Source organism: Patagioenas fasciata, chromosome 11 (assembly GCF_037038585.1).
Source record: "Patagioenas fasciata isolate bPatFas1 chromosome 11, bPatFas1.hap1, whole genome shotgun sequence".
NCBI lineage: Eukaryota > Metazoa > Chordata > Aves > Columbiformes > Columbidae > Patagioenas > Patagioenas fasciata.
Genome location: NC_092530.1, coordinates 11,225,383 through 11,249,068, shown reverse-complemented (window position 1 = coordinate 11,249,068; position 23,686 = coordinate 11,225,383). Strand labels below are relative to the sequence as shown.

The 23,686-nt window shown below is 37.8% G+C and overlaps 1 protein-coding gene across 4 annotated transcripts in view; it reads left to right on the top strand.

The window, feature by feature from the left end:
- TENM1 (teneurin transmembrane protein 1) overlaps positions 1-23,686 on the top strand; it is a 322,407-nt gene that overhangs the window by 91,811 nt on the left and 206,910 nt on the right. For 3 of the 4 annotated variants that reach the window (XM_065846203.2, XM_071813434.1, XM_065846202.2), the window contains exon 3: positions 14,817-15,077. The exons of the other annotated variant lie outside the window; for it this stretch is intronic. In XM_065846203.2, coding sequence (XP_065702275.1) covers positions 14,817-15,077 — 261 coding nt within the window. The remainder of the gene's footprint in view (positions 1-14,816; positions 15,078-23,686) is intronic. 4 annotated transcript variants of the gene reach the window in all.

Below are 23,686 nucleotides of genomic sequence, written 5' to 3'. Positions count from 1 at the left end.
CACCACAGGGCAGCTTTGTTTGCTGTTACCTACTCAAATACTGCTGGTTCAAAGTTAAGGGTTGTCATAGCTTCACTGCATGCTGTTTGGAGCCAGAAGATACAGGTAACGTTTCCTATTTCCTTCATGGTCCTCTTGGACTCCTTGTGAACTCTGTATTCTCAGGTCTCTGTTACCCCATGTCGCTGTTCAACTCATTTTTTGGTCATGAAGGGTCCTTCAGAATAGTCCAGTCTGCTTTCTACGTTTTTTGTTTTTTGGTTTTGGTTTGGGGTTTTTTTGGTGGTTTTTTTTGTTTGTTTGTTTGTTTGTTTTTGTTTAAAAAACACAAACAAAAAACATTTGAGGACTTCTGGCACACAAACGTTTTATTTTAGGTTTGGGGGGGTTGTTTGTTTTTGTGGGGTTTTTTTTGTTTGTTTGTTGTTTTTTGTTTGGTTGGTTTGGTTAGGTTGGTTGGTTTTTTAAACCTCATAGAGTTAAACTCTCCTACTTCAATTCCACTGTGCTTTTGGGTGGGTTGCCAGGTGCTCACACAGTTACCCAGAGGCTTGTGCCACTAGCAAAGGAATTGGCAGAGACCAACTGTACCTTTTGAACTGGCTACCTCTGGAATTTTCATTACTCTAAGCAAGATGTTCTTTGATGTGAAAAGATTTTGGAGTAGTGGAGAAAAGGAAGGGGTGGTGCTGGATACCTCAGTGCTATTGACTTATTACAGAAGTAATAGCAGTAATGTATTTATTGGAGTAGGACTGAGCACACTTCCAGGGACATAAAAGCTATTTAGTTATTTTTCAGCCTTGTATTTAGAAAGTAACCTAGGGGATAGGTCTGCCTACTGCAGGCTGTTTCTCCTGGCACCCATCTGTGTTTCATACAGCTGCGCTAGACCTCAGTGCAAAGTGAGCTGTGTCTGCTTTAGCCAACTTCTCCTGAACATTATTCCCACTCTCCAGTGAGGTATTATTCAGCCTTGATTTCACCCATGTGGTGAATATTCATTTCACAGATAATTATCGTCATCCCTGAACAGCTCCACTCAAATAAACCAAACTTCTCATGCTACCAATCATTTCTGTCGCTGTTTTGGCAGCATGAGTCTTATGGTTCCTCATGCTTTAATAATGCTCCATCATCTGTGGTATCAGATTTGGGTTAAATGGTTATGAAGAGGGTTAGAAAACTCTGCATTTATACAGTGCTCGATGTTTTAGGAGAAAGAAGAGAGAGGCACCTGCCACTCATCTTTCTATGTGCTGCCTTAAATCCCACACCTGAATGTGAGCTAACTGCACCACGGGCATAAGCAAGGTGCTTCTTTGCTGTAACTTGCAGCTCCAATTTAGATATCTGTTGCCATCAATTGAGTGTTCACACATTATCTTTCACTATTTTCAAGTTTTTCCTAAGGATTGTAGTTGCTAAAAGAAATCTCAGTCCTTAAATAGGCTATGGTAACGGATTTATCTAGACTATCAGTTGAGTGGAATAATGTTTCTAGCAAGTACCTATATTTGATTTTTATGCATTAAATATATTTTGATGGCTAATAAGCCATAGTAAAGGAAAAAAAAATAACATAAAGATGGTTTTATTTCTTTTGTGTATATATTATTAAAATGGATAAAAGTGCTAAACAAGAAGTGGACGCAATAACAGAAGTAAGAGATGAGCCAGTTTCTGCAGTGGTTGGAGTTCAGTGGCAGATTCTTTGCAAGTGAGATATTTACTGACTGGCTGTCTTTCACAACATTCAACACAGCTTTACAGTGTTTGCATCATTATTTTGTACAAGCTTAACAAATCTGCCTGTTATAATTTCAGCAAACTAGTCTAAGCAAGAAGACAACTGTATTAAACAAGAAGATACTGACTTGTGAAATTTTCTGGTCAGCATCTAAACTTTTTCAGTAGCAGTGGTGCATCCACAGGCTCATTCTATTGTTTTGTTTTCTGTCCCCGTGTCTGTCCATTCATTCCTTGATCTTTTACCATTCCTCATTTTGAACAGAAATAAACCAGGGAGGTGTGGGAATGGGGGCAGCGATAAGGGATGTAGGTACCCTTCTGAATGTGTGTGTTATTGACAAGGTGGCCCAAATAAGTGATTTTTATTGGCCTGGCAAAAATTGTTCTTAGTCCTATGTCCATTTTCTTCATTGCTACACAGCAGCTCACTGTTCACACTTCTTAGTTTTGAGTCATCGTCATGTTCAAACCCACTGAGTCCAAGCCCTGCTTGCCCTGCTGCCCCCTCCACTGGGAGCTCTATTATTAAAAAGTGTTTGCTCCTAATTCAGTGCTCAGTTCTTCATGTGTTTACTGAAATAGGAGTCAAACTGGTTTATAAGAGCTCTGTCTGATTAGAGTTGACTCAGAGAGGATGCTGCTATGTTTTTAAAGAGAAGTGATTTAAGCTCCTACAAACAAATGTTGTGGGTTTTTTCCACTCGTAACCACTCCTGGATGTGCTGCTCGCATCCTTTGCCAGTTGCCCTGATCAGCTGTGCTGTTTATTTCCCATTTGCTCTGTCACTGCTGTGTCTAATATCAGACACAGTACGACGTGGTGCAGCTCAGGAAATGGGGAAGCAGCTGGTAGGGAAATGAGACAATACTGAATGGTGGATAAAGTGAAAAAAAGACAAAATCCACATGTAACTTGTACCCTGTGGGGGTGCTGTTTTTTGTGAAGACTCAACTCAGCAGGTTTGCATGAAACAAACGTAATATGAAAAAAACAATGGAAAACTGCTTTTAGGTCTGTTTAAAACATAAAGCTGTCTGCTGGAAGAAACCTTTATCCAAAAGGATATTTAAGCATTTCCTTTTTCTGTGGTGGTTGTTGTTGGGTTTGGGTTTTTAATTTTTTTATGTAACTGGATATTAGCTTGCATTTTTTTTCCTGATACTTTTCTTTCCCCTAAAAATAGTAAACGCTGAGGGAAGAATAGGCAGTAAATTCTGTGGACTATCAACAGGTCTCTTGAGACTGCGGAGTTTGTCACAAAGGGAATTTGTTATATGTGCTATGTCAAGATTGTGAAGTTTATAGTTTCATGGTTTTACTTTGTTTTGTTTACTTCCCCTCTCCTTAATATAGGGAGAATACGTGTGAAGTGTGCTTTTCAATATATGAAATAGTTCCTGCTCCAGTCCTTCTAGTACAGCTTACGGTAGAGCTAGAGTATGTTTTTATAGAATAAATCCAAAAGAATCGAGACACTTAATGCTCCTGTAGTGTTGTTGTTCTTGCATCCCCAGCATGACTCAGAATGGCTCAGGGGCAGGGTAGGGCCCTCTCCTTCCTCTGCAAACATCAGCTCTGTGCTGGGCATTAAAGCACAGGGAGGTTGTCTCAAACAAAGGTGTATTTCTTTTTTGCTTTGGTTACCTACGACCTTAGTGTTTCAACAGAAATCTACACAGATTCTTTTAGCAGTATATATAAATGTCTTTGAATGTGGTTTAATATACTGTTACTTTCATTTTTGCTTGAATCTGGTATTTCCCTGGTGTCTCTGTTTTGAGTGCTTTCTCCCTTATGTGTTCCTTTTCTGATCATGGCTTAATTACATTTTAAGTGCCTTCCGTGTTATTGTCTCCCTCACCTCAATTAGTTCACCTCCAAGTGTGTGAATTTTTTAATACAGAGTCACAAAGTATTTCCAACAATACAGAATGTGAGCTTTGCTTATTTGCCTATGGCAAGCATGGATGAGTGTACAGGGCCACTGTAGGCTAATCTGTTAGTGAGATATCTTGCCCTTTTGGTTTGATTTATTTTCTTTGGGTTAGAGTACTCTGAGCTGCTGTGGGTGCTCGTAACTTTGACTCTTCCCAAGCATCATTGATCAAGCAGCTTCATAGAACCAAGAATTATGGTGAGCTCACAGGCTTTCAGTCGCCCACGGCTGCAGAATACAAGGGATGTTAGTGGTGGAAAAGGCTACTGGTGTGCATCTTCTGTTCCACAAATTAAACGTCTCAAAGGCAGATGCTGTGAAACTTGAGAAGCGATTTTTATGGAGGATGCTAATACTGTGGGTAATTCCTCCTATATTTTTCAATCTGTTAAGATCCAAACAAATTATTTCATTTTCTGATTTTCTTTGTTATGATTTGTGTAACAAAGTTGTTGAGTTAACAGCTTTTAGCTATAATTTATGTAGTTAAAGAAATATAGTATAGAATAATATCTGGAAATATTAGAAAATCTAATAAAGGTCTTGGAAGGTAATTAAATGGTTCAAAAATAGTTACTGTGATTGTATGTATCACAAATAAGATATGCAAACCCAATTATTTCCATTAAATTGTTTTAATATCATTTAAACTGCAGACGAGCTGACCTTTAATTTTGAACTGCTGTTATTGAAATCCCTTTGGGTAGACTAAACACTTGAAGAAAGAAGGGAGCAGAAGTGGTCAGAGTGTTTGAAGGCAGTTTAATCTCCCAGTTCTTGATCAGATGGAACATTCGATGACAAACCCCTCAAGAGTGTTTTGGGGAAGAGGGGTTATTTGTCTGACAAGCTGTATCCCCAGTCGGCTAATCAAATGGAACGGATGTGCCAAGTTGTCTTTCATATGTTCTCCTTGGTGTCAGATTGGCAGCTGGATGTAATTGGATGTGAATGGAAGTACTGAAGAGCTTGTGCACATGTACATGCTCTCGCTCTGCATCGTTCCATAATTAATCTGAAGGGTATATTTGTTGGTCTAAATGTTACTTAGCTATTTAATCCAAATTAAAGAATTCATCACATCATACTACATATTAACTTATTAAGATCATGTCTACCACATGTAAATTTTTGAAATATCTGGGGTGGGGGAGAAAAAAGTGGAAATATGTGTACCACTAATCTAAAATAGGGCAGAGTCAACCAGTCTGAGCTCGAACAGGAGGTATCTTGTGGTCAACTCTTTTTTGTTGGGTTTTTTTTGGTGTGTTTTTTTGTTTGGTTTTTTTTTTTATTTATTTATTTTGGAAAAGCTGATTAAACACTTAGAAGTTTTTAGTGAATGTATGGAGAAAATTTAATATTTTAACAGTGAAAATTAAATTTGTGGGTTGGATTTTCAAAATCATGGCAAGCAAGTTGGATTTCTAGTTTTATTGTTGCAGCATAACTCAGAGTCTCCTGAAAACCTCACCAGAAGAGATGGTGTTAAAATGCTTCGTAGCGTTTTGTGTTCCACAATAGCAGTCTTGCCAGCAGTCTTTGCTCTAGAGAATAATTCTGATACTCTTCATTAAGAGCCCTGGGCAACCTGATCTAACTTGGCCCTCCTCTGAGCAGGGCCTTTTAATTTCAGTTATTTAAAGATCCTACAAATTCTAAATTTATATATGTCTGTATCTATGTTTATATGCATCTAGTATTTCACAGACGTGCTTATATATACATTAAAAAAAAAGTATAAACTCAGATATAGTATTCTGCAGATGTTTGACATCCCACCTAGAAAACAATGGGTGAAATTTTCAAATTTTTGCTCCATTAGGCAGTCTTTTATCTGTGGGTGCTTGGGAGAGGTATCAGATGTCCTTTCAGGACTGACAGCATTTGTGGTCGCCAAGGTCTGAAGAGGCTGGCTGGGGGTTTGTGTGTATCCGCTTGCTGGACGGGCAGACCTGGTGACACTGGAAGCTTGCAACCTGGGAAATACAGGCGAAATACAACGTAGATCTGCCATTCTCATACAATCTTCTTAGCAAGTCTCCGAGATCAAAACAGAACCAGTCAAACAGAATGTCCCATGTTCTGCCTTGGAAGCATCTGTGCCCCGGCTTGGACAAGCGGGGCACAGCCGGGGTCCCCACTGCTGAGCCACTGAGGGCAGCTGGAGGGACCTGGTACCCCAGGAGAAGCTCTTGCTCCTGTTTTCCATCTATGATGGCAGCACAGGGACCGCAGCAACTGGACTTTGTACTCTTGCACATAAAACATCAGTCTCCTGTTTGTTAACAGCCAAGGTGATGCTGGTGACTGCCTTATGCATCACCCGTCCTTTAGGGGATTGTGCCTCTAGGTGCTTAGGGCTCTCTGTAACACCTGCTCCATTGCAAATACCTTTTCCTAATGTTCGGTATTTTTAGCAGTCTGTCAGCTGGAATGTGAACGAGTGCAGCTTTGTGAGAGCAGTCTTGCAGCAGCCTTCCTCTCGCTTGTGCTGTTTCCATCTGAAATGGCTCATTCACTGAGCATTCTCTGGAACTGGCACAGGGTGACACAAATACCTTCCTCCACTCCCACCTGCCTCCATTGCTGGCTGCTTTCCCTCCATGTCACTTCAAAGGAAAATAGTTAGCATCCTTGATACTCTCTGAAACAATTTTAAAATTACATTAATAGTTTTTGGTAAAATTTAAAGTGAGGAGCTGAGTTACGCTATGATCGTTCTTTCTGAGCAGCATCTGTGGTCTGAGTGCCTCAGGTCTGTTGAATATCCCATCAGAAAAGGAGAATGTTTCTGGTAAATCACTGTTGATAGCAGATTTCTAAAATTATTTCTATCGTCGCAAAGTTATACACTTGCCAGATGCTTATTCTGAGACAGTCACACTGACCTGAATCCTAAGTGCTGTCTTCTTTACCTGGCCCACTGGCTTCATAGAATTCCATTCTGGATTTACAGCACTGTAAATTAAATCAGATTTTAGACTTCTGGTTTTTAAATGTCCTCTGACATTTTTAAATGCCTTCTAACACTAGATCAATGAACTTTATGAAGATACCTGCTTTGCACATCTTTTATTTTAAAAAGCCTTTGATACTCGTGTATCTTAAGTCAATGGTCAGACTAGAATTTTCAAAGAGAAACAATTTCAATTTTTTTTTTTTAAAAATGTATTTTTTAAATATTTTTTAAACTGGAATTAAAACTGTTGGTAGAAATTAATTGCCTATTTTCATCTTAAGTGCTACTAGAAAGTGAAACCTGTGATGAAACTTCTGAGATTGATGATTGAATGAAAGCGATTCTGCTTTAAGTGTAACTGCGATCACAAATTACTACCAGGAAAGCATCCCTGAGTCGAATTCAAGTTTGTAAGGATATGGCAGAAATCTGTGTTAGCATACAGCTTACAGTCTGTTCAATAATTCTGTCAATCTTTCTTAAGTGCTATACAGACTTTGAGACAAGTTAGAACTACAACTTTAACTTAGCCTGTTAAGAATTGTAGATGTACTGGACTAAAGCTACTCCTCTGTTTCACACTCTGGGGTTAATCTTGAGGAAGAATATTTGTATATTTTCAAAAAGAAAAGTTAGTTAATGTGCTCTAGATGACTTGAGTCACAGTTCTACTGTCCTCTGTGAAAGTCTTATCTTGCTATTTAAAACCAAACAAAAAACATAAGAAAATCTACAGGCTAAGGCTATGACTAGCTTTAATTTTGTAAATGTAGTGATAAGAAGAAAGAATCCATTATCTATTGCTTCCATGAAACGTATACACAAACGCCTAAACTTGTAACTGAAAAATTATTTCAGAACCAAGGAACCTTTAAAATTCTTGACAGAAAATTATGCTGCTTTTCTCTCAGAACAGAGCTTTTGGAAACAGAAAATATTTTTTTCTTAAAAATTCTTAATTTCTTAATAGATTTTTGCAGAAGAAGGATGAAATTGTATCAAGGTTTCCAAACTCTTCTTCAGCTGTAGCATTAGAAGGACTTCATTTATCCTCACAAAGGATATGGAGGTTCTTTCTCATCTGTGATAATTAGATTTTTTTTTTTCCTCTTGTCTTTAATAAGGTAGAGTTAATGTGGTCATTATTTGACATTAAGTAGGTTTCCATTATCAGAAATTTAGGTTAAATCCTAACTCCTGGTATTTGTTATGGTTTTATAACTCTCAAATTCACTAGAGGAGATATATTTATGAATACCTGCAATAGAAATTTCTCTTTAATAGAATCTTGTGAATGGAAGTACTTTACCTCATAAACCCACAGTTTAGGAATAGAAAAGGCTATAGCCCACAATACTTAAGATGTATTTGAACTTGAAGAATTAAATTCCTAGTCCATCTGATAATTACAATGTTTCTTCCTAAATTAAACTGTCACCCACTGCATCCATTTCCCTGGCACCTTGCTAGTTGCTCTTGAAAAACAAAACCTCTAACATCAAAAATTTCCAGTGATCTACAAAAAGAGTATTCCGCTTCTGAGGACAAAGTTTGTCTCTGTCCTCGTAGGATGAGGACGATTGCCATGCAGAATTTGAGTTACATCCCCTTATTCATGTTGAATTTAACAGTAACAAAAATAAAAATGCATTCCTGAGAACTTCAGGGGTGTTTTTAAAAATAGATTCATTCTGCTTCTGCCCTCTTTCTTTAAGCTTGAAGAATTAGTCTGAAGAAGAGACTGGAAAGATATTTGCCAGGAGGCGTGGGTTGGAACTTCATCCTCTGGTTCCTCTGGGGAAGGACCTGAGGAAGAAAGAGTTTCTTTCTTTCTTTCTCATAAATTTCACAAGCTGAAGAGTTTCCTGAAAGTGCAGCCTCCTTTCCTGATCCCTCAGCTGCCTAATCTGCAAATTTCATGAAACTCTTTAGTGTTATAGCAGACTCTGATTCCTCTTTTATTCCTCCTTTATTTGTTATTACTGTTATTTCTAACTTTCTAGCATCTCTGGTGGTAACTGGAGATTACTGTAAGGAAATAAACTCCATAGATAAGGGAATGCAAGAAAAAGTTGAAATGCAGTAAAAGGAAACATGTACAACATGATGCATTTGATAGATCGGTATAAAAATGCAAATGGTATCTTTTATGTGCATGTTATTTATGTGTATTAAATTTTTAAAAATTAAAATAAAGGCAGCTGAGAATCTGTTTTGGACTGTGATAATAGTGAAATTGATGATAAACATGAGATTTCTAAAGCAAATTAATAGTCAATGTAATGTGCTTTTGTAAGTGAGTTGATTTTTGGCTTCTTCCTCAATGATTTTCATATGAATGGTTACTGAAGTTTAATGTCTTTGAATTATATTGTCCTGGGAAAGATGTGGCGTGTTTTCAACACAGAAACAAGCAAGATCTTTGACTAAATGAAATGTGAACACACAAAGACATTCCCAAACTTATCTAGCAGGCTGTGTTACATAAATGACTTTATGAAGTAGCTTAAGATTTCTGCCCATTTAATTCTCAAGTCCAGCCAGTAAACCATGGTCCTCAGGTGAGAAATGAGAAATTTTAAGGGCCATTGAACACACTGAATTTAGCAGAGTGCTCAATAGCCCTCAAAATTTCTCATTTAGGAGGGTGCATATGTATTGCTTCCAAAAATAAATGTGAACTTCACTTTCCCCATTTGATTTACATTTCTTCTTCCCTCCCTCCCTGCCCGGAGTAGCTGTTCTTCCTTTTTCTCATTTGAAAACACATACAATACCCTTACTGGTTAAACCATTGGCATCAGTTCAGAGTGTGAAACAACAAACACAAATTCATGGTGCAGCACTAGAAAATCTCAAACACTACACCAACCTCAAACCAGCATGTTTGGGGTGTTTTATCCACTGCATTCCCATGATCAGTCCTTCAGACACCAGCTTAGTAACTAGAGGAACCATGACACTCTTCAGGTTAGGGTATATTATTTGTTTTTCTGGAATTCTTTGTTATTGTTCAGGATCTTTCCATTGGATCTGCTTCCCAAACTTCAATATATTCCCAGTATTCTCAAATCACATCCAGTGTGAAAAAGGAAGGAGGCGGGCCCAAGATAAGTACCATGGATTCAAACTGCCAAGGCATTGCTGTTTTCTTCTTGCCTTTGAACTACTTAGGCTCCTTTATAGTTTTACACCTACAGAGACAGAGGATTTGTCCATTTTCATCTGGGGAACCGATTTCATGTGTGCTTGGGCAGTGAGCATCGTCAGAGTAAGAGCCACCTCATACCAAGAATTAAGGATAAAATTTGTGAATCTATGATATTTAAAGGGACTTCTAAAATATGTAAGTCAGAATTGCTTAATTATGTGATGTGGTTAATAAATGGCACATAGTAGCAACTTGAGGAACTACTCAAGTTTATAAATAATTTACATTTTTCTGTAAGTTATTTCTCTATTTGAACAGATAGGTCAATTAAGTAATTTAAATCAGTATTATTTGTCATTCTGTTATTAATACAAAATAACATTTTTCTATAAGAAAATAGGGAAATTTGAAAGGATCGTTCTTCATTCCCATCTCTGCTTATACAATAGTTTTGTAATTCTCTTTTTATCTACTTTGTTTGGGCAGTCTTCTCTTTATTTTAAATATTTATTTATTGAAGTAAATATTTATTTACTCTCCCAGTTAGTTGTCTGAAATTAGCAAAATTCTTGGCAAATGACAACGGTGTGAAAATTCCACAAGTCCTGCAAGTCCACTAAGTTTGCAGCAATACCAAGTTGAAGAGCAGAATCTCTATAGTTTTCCCCTGGGTAATATTTTTTCCTCTGCTGGAAAAACTAGATTGTTGCAGAAAGAGTCGCTGGCACACACTTATTCCCATGCATCCAAAGGACAATGAAATAGTCCTGAGGATGCATTGGGATAATGGCTTAATATACACATGAAGATCCTAACTGTGAGGTGTTAACTGTGCTGGTGGTTAAATAGTAAATAAACACTGGCTGAGTGTATCTGGAGTTTTCAGGAGCTTGGTGAGCAAAGTTGGAGCAGCGCTGGAGCTGGCTGCCTGTTCAGCCGCCTAAATCTCATGTCGACATGAACACCTTAAATAGCAAAGGCATCACTGGCCAGTGGGGTCAGACTTCTCTTTAACTACTTGTTTTTTTCAGGAAAATTAAGTTGCTAAAAGGTAGAAAGAAACTGTTAATTAATGTATTTTTTAATGCACTCAGCCTTCTTTCCTTTTCTTGATCATTAAATACTTTGCATTTCTTTATATGTTAATTTTTGTAAAAAGAAATTAATATAAATGAATGATAAAAGACTTGCATTTTTAATAGTTGTGTTACAGCCGTCACCATAAGGCTCCAGAGTTGAATATCCTATTGTGATCTCCTGCATGCCTTCATAACTGCAACCTTTTTTCCTCCATCCACCGTTCATGCAAGAACTTGAATTTCTCATTAATGTTCCCCATTTCTCTTGTGACTGTATCTTTTTGGTAAGACTAAATCTATCATAAATCCACACTTGAACTTTATATCCTTGTGGAAATGTGTAGTATTTTAAGTAACAAGGTTGGATAAGCAGACTAAAACCAGCCCCTCATAGCATTCTAAGTGCTTTTCAGAAAATTCGTCCTGTGGGAGTTAAAATACTACAAAGGCTTGTATACTTCAGAAATAGACTATTAAGGCAATATATTATGTTAGAGTTCAGTTGAATATGAATTATAGTATAAAAAAGTCGCTTTCTTTTGCTCCACCAAAAAAAGTAGCTAAAACACTGAATATGTTAGCTGCCACATCTTGAATTAACATACAGACTGAAGGGTAAATTCTGTGCTTCTTAAACATGTGCAATTTACTTAGCATTTGTGGGATTTACTGGGATGGATTTTCCCCTTGGCGTATGCTATTGCAGGCAGGGAGGACATGTGCTGCTAGGGGCAGGGATCTGCCTGGAGTGGGCATCTGTGTAGAGAAGTGCCTGCAGCCCTGAGGACCTGGCAGCAGCTGATATGGTTCATGAAGTTCTGAGAAGATTTGTAATTACAGGGAAGTTCCTCAGCTGGTGAAAATAAGTAGAAATCTGCTTTGGAGGGGAAAGAGGTTCAGAAGATGCTTCTTGAGATCACAAGTTGTAATTTAGTCAACAGAGACATCCTCTAAGAAACTTATGTTGCTGTAATGCTTCACAGGAATCTAAGTTAAAAAATAAGAATAATACTGCTTTTTGAGAGAATTAAAAATAAAGTTGTTGGGCAGTTTTATTGGTTATTTCTGCATTGTGGGCCTCAATCAAAAATCAAGACCAGTATTAAGGCTAATAATTAACTCTGTTGGCTGTCTTATTTCATGAGGAAATAATTAAATGTGTTCTTTAATATAAATTGCTCTTGATGTACATCAATAAATTATCGCCCTTTGGAAGAACCTTCTCATTAGAGCTTACGAGAAGCACTAAAGACCCGCTAGTGTCTTTAAACACAACTGTATGAGCCTAATTTACTTTCCTTGAGTTTTATATGGTTATAGCAGCTAAATCTTAGTTTTCTTTGATAATATACTTCTTTAAATGGCTGTATACATCTATTCCTCTCTTTTATGCTATCTGCTAAAGCATGTGTTAACCATCATAAATTTTTGATGGGCTGGACAATGCATGGGACAAGCTAGTTCATTGCTAGTTGTGAGCTACTTGCCAGCACAATTTGGCTTTCGCCTTTTTTTCTGAGCACAGGTGCAGTACATGGAGCAGAGCTCCTGTTGCTTTTTCATAGTAGCTCAGCTCAATTAAGCAGAACTTTAAATCAGCTGTTTCACAAGAAAGCGTTGACTCACCTCTGTTACTGAAAAAAAGTTTTGTGAAATAAGGGCATCCACAACCTCAATTTAAATGAACAATGTCACCCTGTCAGGGTGGAATAGAATCAGCCTGCTGATATGTTTCCCTTTGTGTTTGGTTCATCTGGGTTAATAATTTGGGACTATTGCTGGCTTTTTATTTCTTGCTTTATGTACAAGTCCTTTTTAAATTTGATAAAGCAAAATTAAGCGTAGGCGTGCACCATTTGGAACTATGTTTTGTATAAAGGTGATTTTATCCATTTAGTGCTGTGAAAAGAAAGTAAAAGTTAGGAATGCAATGCAGCTGCGATGGTTCAGTGTTCAGCATCAATATCTGCACTCTTCATGTCATACAAAGATTTTGTCCATGCTGTCTAGTTAAATCAAGTGGAGCTTATTTGTTGTGTATATAATACATCATTTAAATTATACTTAAAACCAGAGCATTGTACAAATCACACTGTACTTAGTTATACCCAGTACCTTTCTGTGAGATTGCCTCTGTTTCTCCCACACCCCACGAGCTTTGAAAACCTCAGAAAAAAAGGACTTCTCTGAAGACTGAACATTTTGTGTTTACCATCTTAGCCATAGAGGAAGGAGAGTTTTTTCCAGAGGGTCTTATAGGTTTCAAAGTCTCTCTTGCAAGTGTCTTTGTAGGACTGGGAACCAGTAGAGTCCAGTCTCAGCTTTCACTTGTGTTCACAAGTGTGTCCACAAGTACTGCTTGAGCTTCTTTTCCTCCTCCATTCTCCCAACCAGTCAAGTGCCAGTTCTAAACAGGCCCCAGAGACCATTGCACCGCGTTGTAATGGTAGATAACATTCAAGTGCCAAATATTCCCTCTACCGCAGAAACTATGGAGATGCTTTCTAGCATCTTGGCTATTTTCTCCTAGATATCTCCATCAAACCTCATGGTCAGTCTTAAGGCATGAGAGACTTGGAGAACAGAGCATCTTTCCCTGCCCTCTAGAAAAGAGTTGCCATTCCCTGAGCTGAAAGCCAGCCCATGCTGAGACCTTCAGGAATGTTTTGATTGCAAAGGAAAGACATACAGAGATAGATGACTTAAAAATTGAGACACCTCAGCATATTCTAGTTTAGCGTTTGGTTTGTAGATTTTGGTCGATACGTTCAAGAAAATACCAGAGCTTTTAGTTATTTCTGAGAGTGTGCTTAAAATAAGAACTGCTCCTCTCACTGGCTGATAAGTGGATTAGTTTGGCAAATTAAAGCTTTAGTTAGGATGACAGTAGAAGAGAGTATTTGTCCTCAATCTCTATCAATGACTCTTGTCTCTAATGTTTCTTTTCTAGAAATTGAAAGAATACTGTATGCATGTTTGATATTGTATTTAGTCTCTCAAGATGACATCCCAGGTCTGATGTTCAATTAGGGAGTGCGGTTCTGTAATCCTTATTTAATTAGAACTCCTTGTCTTATTCCCTGGGAGCTGCATTTGTAATTGGATTCTCACAAGTGAGAATATGCAGAGGCCACCTCAAAGGGAAGTTGTAATTTGCTCATGTGTGTTACTTACCTGTAGTTCTTCGAGAATGTCTCCTCTGCATATTCACATTATGGGTCCTGTCCACCTTCTGTTTGTCCTCGAATTTCTAGTGCTCTACAGTTGCGGTGTTTAGTAAGAATAAGTGGAATATTGAGCACTGTACAACTCTTTCAAATCTCTGGTCGCTTGGTGTCATGAGATGGCACTTGTACAGTGCTAGTAGTCACCGATCTTCTAGGAAGTTCCTGTAGGTCACCCGCACTGGAGAACCAAAACCCACTGGTGTGAATATGCAAGGACAGCACTCTCAAAGAGCAAGCCAATGGTAAGTAACCTTTCTTTGTCTTCTGTGATTAACCAAATATTTCAAAACCTATTTAATAAATTTGCTATTTCCAAAATTGCTACACTATCCCTATGATAAAAACATATTGAGATTAGGTTTAGAGCTATTGCCTTTCTGGCAAAAACCAAGACAGTGTCTGTGTTTGTAAGTACTCACTTCAGTTGTAGATTGATGTACTACTCTCAGCGTGTGGGTGTGTACATATATTTGAGCTAAAAATATATATTTCTTTCAGACAAAAAGCACAGTGCAGCATCATATATTTTACCGAGTTGCGCTCTTCCAGTTGTGTTATAGTAGATTAGATAAGTGTGAGTCACTGACCAGAAAAAGTCTCCTAATAGTATTAACAATGTTAATTCTCAAAACAGATTCTCCAAAAGAAAATCGAAGGTATATTGCTTTTCTCTTCTGAATTTTTTTTCTGAACTTTTGTTTCTTCCAGACATGGAATTCTGTGAGACTCCCCATATTCTGTGCTCTGGCTACCAAGCGGATTTACACGGGGTAGCGGAGCACAGTTACCCGCTGGAGGTGGGCTCCGATGTGGATACCGAAACAGAAGGCGCTGCCTCCCCAGATCATGCCCTGAGGATGTGGATGAGGGGGATGAAATCGGAACACAGCTCCTGTCTGTCCAGCCGGGCAAACTCAGCGTTGTCCCTCACTGACACTGACCATGAAAGGAAGTCTGATGGGGAGAATGGTAATAAAGAAATGCATCTAATGGACTGAATAGAAATAGTAATTTATTTCAGTCTTTATTCTTCTACTTCTCTTTCATTTTCCTTTTTTTTGTTTTGTTTTGTTTTTTTCTTTTTCACCTTCATTCTTAGATCTCTGTATTATATGAACGGCAAAAGGGTTATTTGGTATGTGTATTGTATTTATAGCGTGAATGAAAAATAAGACAAAAAATGAAACAATATTTTTGTTAAAACATCGTTCTTCTAGAGAGCGCTTTCCCACATTCTCCATTTTATATCAAAGGACATTTACCATTTGAGTTTAGTAGCCCATAAATCAGGTTCTAAACCAAATCTCTGTATGTACATTTATATCACGTTTTGTGTAGAACTGATCCTGCACGTGCTGGCTACACCTGAAGGTGTACCTTTAGCAGTCGGACAGATTGAAGAGGTCTTGGTTGTATCTCGGTTCTGTATTGATCAGCATATGGAGGGTGTGTTTCTGGATTAGGTTTTGAGGGGTGGTGGAGTGGTTTTGATGCTTTTCGGAGTTTTCTTAGGTTGGGTTTTTTGTTTGTTTGTTTTTTTAAAATCCATTGTCTTTCAGGATCTCGCTACTTATTTGCTTTTCAGATGGTTTAGTGTGTCACAGAAGGGAAAAAATGTGTATTTAATTAAGTAACATGGAGGAATTAATAATTTTTATTTCTGCATTAAAATTGATGAAAATATGTTCTAAATGTTAAAGACAATTTATTATGCTTAAGATGAACAAGATTAGCTCATATTTTAGTTTCTGTGTTTAATAGCTACATGTTATGGTAGTTCCAAAGGTAGTTAAATATGTATTTTTAACTTGTCAGGAGATAGGCAAACCAGTGAAAGTGGCAGATTGACACTTCAGTGTTGACAGTGATACGTTTTAGTAGTTCTATAGTCATAAGATGAGAGTTCAGTCATGAATGTTATTTCTATACTTATGTATTTTGCATTTCTCAAGTACGAAGCTAGTAACTTATTGACAAACATACAGCTGAAATTATAATACTAATGATAACGTCCAGTATAGGTCCAAATATGTTAGATTAACTGCTTGAGTTTAAAAAAATGTTTTAATGCACAGCTCATTCTTTTATTAGACACTCCTTTGAGGATTAAGCATTCTGCGCTATTGCGTTGTATCATGTTGCTAGAATGAGTTAATTGACAGATGCCGCCCCGTTTGCAGGTCAAATGAGGGCTGCCAGTTGCATTTCTGCTTCTGCCACGTTCTGGTGGGCATGCCCTCTGTAAAGTGTTGTTGCATAAGGGCTTTGTGTTTTGGGACTGGGTTTTTTGCGCGTGTTTTCCTAAGACATTTGGATTTAGATGGTGTCTGAAGGAATCTGGTCTGCCTGGAATTGGTTGGCCCTCAAGTATGAAGATGATTTAAAGGGAATGCTGCCTGAAAAAGGAATGTGCTTGCTTGTAGCATTCAGACTGAGAAATAAACATGGTCATCTATGTTTTAAAGTACTGGGAAGCCAATGTATTGAAAGTAGATTAAGCATATAACCAAGGTACGTATTTTAGTGTGGAATGCGGTGATGCGGCTGGGTATTCATGATGTTTTGCTACCCATACAAGTTGCACTACATAAGTCATCTTGCCATGGACAAAAGTTATTATAGGTAACAAAAGAAATGTTTTGGTTAGCTTCATCATCCTACATCACAGGAACCATGGGTAAAGTGTCCTTAAGATAGAAACACATAATCATTGTGTTTCACTGACAAAGAATGGAGTGGTTTCTTCTAAATGTTTGTCTCAGAGAATGATTTGAATGAATTGAAACCTATTTCCTGCATGGTCTAGAATAGAACAGGTCATCCTTTTGCATGTGGATTTAGTATTTGTATTTTTGTAAGCTTTAAAAGACATTTTTAATTGGAGATTTGTGGTTTAGATACTTGAATATGAATTTTAACTAAATAGTTGGGAGAGGAAGTAAGTTGAAAGAGAGAGAAACTGCGAGCACAAGCTCATTTGAACTCTTTAGTTGTCTCCAGGCAGGGTCGACAGAGCAGGTATCAGTGCTTCCTGTGGTGTTGAGTTGTTATAATGATTACAGTTTTGAAAGTTAATATGGAGAAATTTGAAGGCGATGGCTCAAGCTATATTAGTTTATATTATCTAGTACTTCACAGGTAAGTTCATAGTCAAGATTCCTGATCCAGAGAGCAGCATTTTTTCCATCTGGGTTGGCACTCAGTAGCAGAGCACTCTTTGAATACAGAAGTTAATAAATCTCTACTTAAATCAAGTAATAGATGGCACATCTTTCTGTTTCTATGCAGTCATTTGTGCCAGGGGCTTTATCAGAGAGCCACACATGTTGCATTTATCCTCGCCAGCTCCTGCCATGGCAGCAGATTTTCTTTGTGCCAGCCAGTAACTTCTGTGCTGTGAAAATGAGTGAGCATAGAAGATCAGTTGTTGGAAGATACTGTCTAATTGCTAAAAAAATAGATATTTAGAAATTCTGGCTTTCAAAGGGTTGGCCAAATGGTATGTAACTATAACCATAACTATTTGTAACTGGAGTAAAATTAATGAGGAAGATACAGTTGTTGCATTGTTTGAGAAAACTAATTGCTATTATAATCTGTATTTTGAAAAGGTCAGTTGGTTTTTGGTGGGTTTAGTTTATTTTTTTTCTCTACGAATGCAATTCTGCTACAAATGCAGAGTAGCGCTTTTTGTGGTGACATTAGGACAACTAAGCATGTGGACGCTGTTAGACCTGCTTTCAGGATGTCTTTCACTTCATGTTGATCTGAAGCAAATATACTTTTGCTAATTTTATTCTGTTTAGATATTCCTTCAATTTCTCATATTCATTCAGAGCTCTAGCAGGAGGTTCCCTGACACAGGATAAATACTTCATTATGTATTCTGAGTAGCCCAATTTGAGAATTTATTTGAGGATTATTTTCCTTCATAGACACACCAGCTCTGTCATAATCACTGTTTAAACATACACTGGTTGTTTTGGCAGCATAGAACAGATTGCGTGAAACACCAACATTCCCATTTAAATTAGTGTTGTCAATGTTAATGGCAACTAATAATAGCCTATTAGCGCACAAAATGCCTTCAGCTTTGCCTGAGGCTGAGGAAAATATATATTAACTGCAAGTAATGAATGGGCAGTTTCTTGGGTATCATTGCTTATCTATGACAGAGTATAAATAGCTCTATTTAAACATGAGCAGTGTTACTCTATAATATGTGACTGTAAATTTCAGACAGAAACACTACGGAAAAACAATATCAAGAATAGTTACTTTGTTCCATTGAAGAAGACCGTGTTTACCCTCAATTCACTGAAACAATGGTATCTGTCATTGCAGTGTATCAGAATGTGGTTTAGACTGCCAGATTACTGAGCTGGCACATTTCTTTATTTCTTTATTCTTTCTGGAGGAAAACCATGGTCCAGGAGATGGTACAACCCTGATCAAAAACTACTTCATCTGATGTGGACCAGCATCCCACACGAGCTGGTGTACTAAACAGGAGACTACAGTCCATTTTGTATCCATGTACTCTTCCCCATTAAACTGTTCACGCAGTTCTTGTGTTTTGCTGTAGAGGACGTTTATCTTGCTGTGAAGCCATGAATTTTAACCTCAAGTGCCGTAATCCTTTTCCTGAGCGGCAGTTGACTTGTTTGCACAACCATCAACTCTTTTACTTTTAGCTACTACAATACCTCTCAGCTGAGGCTAGTACAGAACTTGAGCCTTTTCTGCAATAACACAATTTTTAACTAATTTTAGGGTGTCAGATTGTTTTGTAGAACTCCAGTGGCTCTTCAGCTTACTCCTGATGTGTACTTAGATGTTTCTATGCAATTAGTTACTCCTTCTCTACTAAGTAGTGAGAAATAATATCGGAGTACTGGATTATCAGTACTGGATGAGTGCACTGTGAAATGCACACTCAGCCTTGGAGCCAGATTCATGTTCAGTTCCTTTGGCTGCATTATATTATGGGAACTAGGCATTAGCTATAGTTCACAAGAGCTTCTTTGGGATTTGTAGACAAGAAATTAGGGTGTTAGTACAGGCTGAAATACCACTAGACTGGTTGTGGAATATAGCTTTAGAGTGCTTGAGATCTGGCCCGGGATTTTTTTTTTTTTTAATTATTTTATTCTTTCTTAACATCATTATATGGGATCAGACTATATTTGGAGCAATAATTTTAATAATATCAGTAGTTTTAAACAGCGAACTGCAAAGGGAGAATAATAATATTAGGCATATATTAGTAAGTAGATGTAGTAGAGAAATCAGTAGGTTACAGATCAAGTCTGAGTTTAATGACACAAACATGTAAGGTTAATCTTGCGTAATTCACCTAAGTATTTGTTTTATACCCTGGGAGCAGTGATCCATTTATTGGAGCTTTTGACCCTCTCTTAATATCTGGGTTTTTTTCACTTGAATTGCTGGGCAGATGGGTGATTTTGGGACAAGTCACCTCAGATCTTTGCACTTCAGATTCAGTGTCTTAACAGTATCTGTTAAAGGGATGAAGATACTTAAGCATAATAGTAAAAGAAATATTGTAACTGCTGATGCTGTATGAGAAACACAGCTTTGTGAATGCTGTAGCTATTAGAACATGGGGACAATTTAGCTAAGGACAAGATTCTGATTTAATTTATCATATATGTCAATAGACCTGCTGTGAATTCACGCGTGTTTAAGTTACAGTAGAATTTGGGTCTTCATAAAAGTTTTGTGTTTAATGCAAGAAAGTGAGTGTGTTAGCATTAATATGGTTGTTATTTACTGTTATTTTGTAAACAAGCCAGTCATTACACTGATCTCTGGCTTTCTTATTTCTTCAGGAAATTATTAGCAACAGCTACATTTCAATAACAAAACTTGCTCTGAGAAGAAGTATGCATGTGACTGACTCTATGCAGGATTGTGTTTGTAATAACGATGGCTGTATCTGAAGTATTTCCATTAGCTCCTGTTATGTCACTATTTACAGTGGTGCAATTAAGAAACTGAGTTACTAAATTGCAAGTAGAGCAGTTAGATCAGATATGTGTAAGTAGCCTTGAAAATATAAAGGTAAATATCAGCCGTAATCCCGTTCTGTCTGTTTCATTTAATATTTTTCTCTTCATTCCTAATGTGCTTTGCTTTGCCTTTTCATTGTGGCATGGGTTGCATTCCTGGTTGTACACTCCTCTCTGTTGGATGGTTTTAGTCACCCAATAGATTAAGGCAACTTCATCACTTAAACCAAATACCGAGCTCTCATGGTGAAATTCCTTCAGCTTCTGGAGTTTACTATAGCCTGTGAGACATTCGATGTATGATACTCTCATGTTTAACAGAAAGGGCCACTGATCTTTCCTTAGCGAAAGACTTATCTTGCTTCAGTAGTATCTTTTTCTCTTTACTGTTTAGATGGTATTTATTTTGGTTGCTTCTGCTGTTGTTTCAAAGAAGCGTTCTCAGTGTCAAAGGAAGGGTGTGAATCTCTGCGGTAACCCAGCGATGCCTTTTGGGGAGCATTGTGGTATTCGTTGATATTGTAACTGCTCTGCTGGAGCTCTTAAGAGTGTAAGATGATTTGTTGACCTCAGAGTGGTTCCTTTGGAAAACTTGCCATCTCAAAGGAAGAACACGAGTTATCTGAATTGCTTTGGATAAGTGTGAGATGCTTCTGTAAGCACTGCAACATCACTGCACTTGTAATATCTTCTATTACAAAAAAAAATAAAATAGTATAAGAAAATCATCTATTTGTGCCCCTAGTATTTAAGGCATTTATGATATTGCTCATATATGGAAATGCAGCTAATGATGAGTTGTTTGTCAGTATTGTGGGGAAAATTCTGCCTTTAAAAATTACTGTCTTCATCACTTTTTCTGACTGACAGGGGCATTGCATCTGCATAGCTGCTATTTTAATCTTTACAGTTTTCATATTGTATATTACAGTCAGTACACAACGTTAAAACATTCCCTTCCTTGTGTTTCTCTTTTAAGGACAACAAATGTTTATTTAGAGACAAATATCAAACAATGTTCAATATTTTACATTAAAGATAATGAAACAGTATTTAGAATGTATCAGAAATATTTTTTATATTCCATAATCCAAATGAGCTTTGCTCACAGCGTAGTAAAGAGTATCTGTGCATTTGTACAAGGTTGTGTAATATTTTTAGCCCTGCACTTTTGTTTTCTTTCGCGGGTATCTAAATGAGGGGAGGGAGAGAAGCTTTAGGAGAACAGTCAGGTCTAATTTTTATCCCAGAAATGAGTAACTTAGCATTATAGCTCGAAAAAAAAAAATCACTTGGCTTTCCTCCCATATATTATGCAGAAAGGATAGTGGGTATGGCTTAGGGAGCCTGTAGCAATATAAATTATTGCTCCTTCTTTCTTTTGAATCCTTTTGACTTTCTCAGGTGGAAATGAGCAGGCAGCGAAAGTATTTCCACAAATATTTTAAAGTGCCAAAGGGTGTTGTGGTGCTGCTGCAGTTGCTTGGAACTCGGTTTATCTGGGCTGCGATGGGAGAAGGTGCAGTGAGACAGGCTGGGCAGGGAGAAGGGTATCTGACTCGTCATTTCGGCAATCTTTGTGAGACTAGGGGGACGCTAAACAAAATACTTCTTCTGTAGTTAAACATTTACCATGAATTGAGCCAGCAATGTGCACTTGCAGCCCAGAAGGCCATTTTCATCTTGGGCTGCACTGAAAGGAGCATGATCAGCAGGTCAAGGGAGGTGATTCTGCCCCTCTGCTCTGCTCAGCCCAGACTCCACCTGCAGTTCCGTGTCTAGCTCTGGAGCCCCCAGCACAGGAGAGACATGGACGTGTTGGAGAGGGGCCAGAGGAGGCCACCAAGATGATCAGAGGGCTGGAACAGCTCTGCTGTGAGGACAGGCTGAGAGTTGGGTTTAATCAGCCTGGAGAAGAGAAGCTCTGGGGAGACCTTATTGTGGCTTTTCAGTACTTAAAGGGGGCTTATAAGAAAGATGGAGACAAACTTTTTAGTAGGGACCATTGCAATAGGACAAGGAGTAATTATTTTACACTGAAAGAGAGGAGGTTTAGGTTAGATATAAGCAAGAAATGTTTCACACTGAGAGTGGTGAGAGCCTGGCCCAGGTTGGCCAGAGCCTGGCCCAGGTTGGCCAGAGAGGTGGTGGCTGAACCATCCCTGGAGACATCCCAGGCCAGGCTGGACGGGGCTCTGAGCAACCTGAGCTGGTGAAGATGTCCCTGCTCATGGCAGGGGTGGCACTGGGGAGCTGGGAAGGGCCCTGCAACCCAAACTGTTCTGTGATTCTATGTGGACATCTCTGGACTAGTGTATTGTTGAGAACAGTTTGATTCTAAACAACCAACATATCTTTCCTGATATTTTATTTATGTTGTTTTTATTATTAAGTTTGTAATACATTTTATTTCTTGCCTCTTTTGGTTAAAATTGCAACTCTATTGAAAGATCAGAAATCTGATTTGCAGAAACAACCTACAGACATATTTTATATGTATATCCTTTGGATTAAATTAGTTATTTTAGTTTAATACTGGTTTGCTTTTAATACGTATTTTGAAATACAAGCAATTCTCATTTATATGTCTTAAAATGCAAATGATCCTGGCAGCTGGAACCTGGTTTTCATCAAAGTTTGGGATATTCTGCTGAAAGCCGCTAGTGGAACCTCATTAGTGTGAAACATGGGTAGCAAGAAAACTTGTGCTCTCATCATAGAAGATTATAGTTCAGGCTACTAGATAAATAAGATCAAACTACTCTTATTTGGTTCCTTCTACCCTCAGCCAGTATGGTTTTAAATGCAAAGATATCTAGAGCTTTTTGTTTCCCCCTGCAAAATGTTTTTCAGCTCTCCCAAACTTTAATACTGTGAGATAAAAAGAAGGGATCTAGCAAATGAGTCCGGGATTGGTAGAAAAGTGGAAAATACTGACAAATTATCCTTTTAGGTTCTAGCAAGGTTTAATCTAAATATAATTTCTTCTTGACAGTATGAGATCTTCTAAGAATTCATTGTCATCCTGCCATGGATGACTGAAGATTGCTCATTCTTCCTTTTCAGCCTTTTTTTGGTTTTACCCATTGAATTCATTGTGTATTGAATTACATGAGAAAGTCTTATCTTCTATTTCCAAATTTGTTAGTATTTCATTTCCTCTTGGGCTTAGGAGTAAGATGAAGATCAGCATAAATCTGTATTATTCAGAATTACAATTAGCATATCCTTATTTTACAAATGGGAAATATTGATAGTAGCGAATAGCTTTGATTAGACCACCTAGAAGAACCACAGAAAATGAAGTGGCTACTTTCCAGGACTGCAGCCTTCAGAGTCTTCGCAAAGTGAAAGCTAAATCAGACATATTAGACTGTTTCTCACTTCTGCAATAGAAATAGGATAAGAATGGGAAGTTGTATATGAAATTACACAATTAGTTTGTACATGATTTGAATACTGCTTGTTTCAGCTTGCTTTCATATACAGGCCTTACAAAATGAAATTCATACCTAGCTCTGCACCCTGACTTTACATTTTGTAACA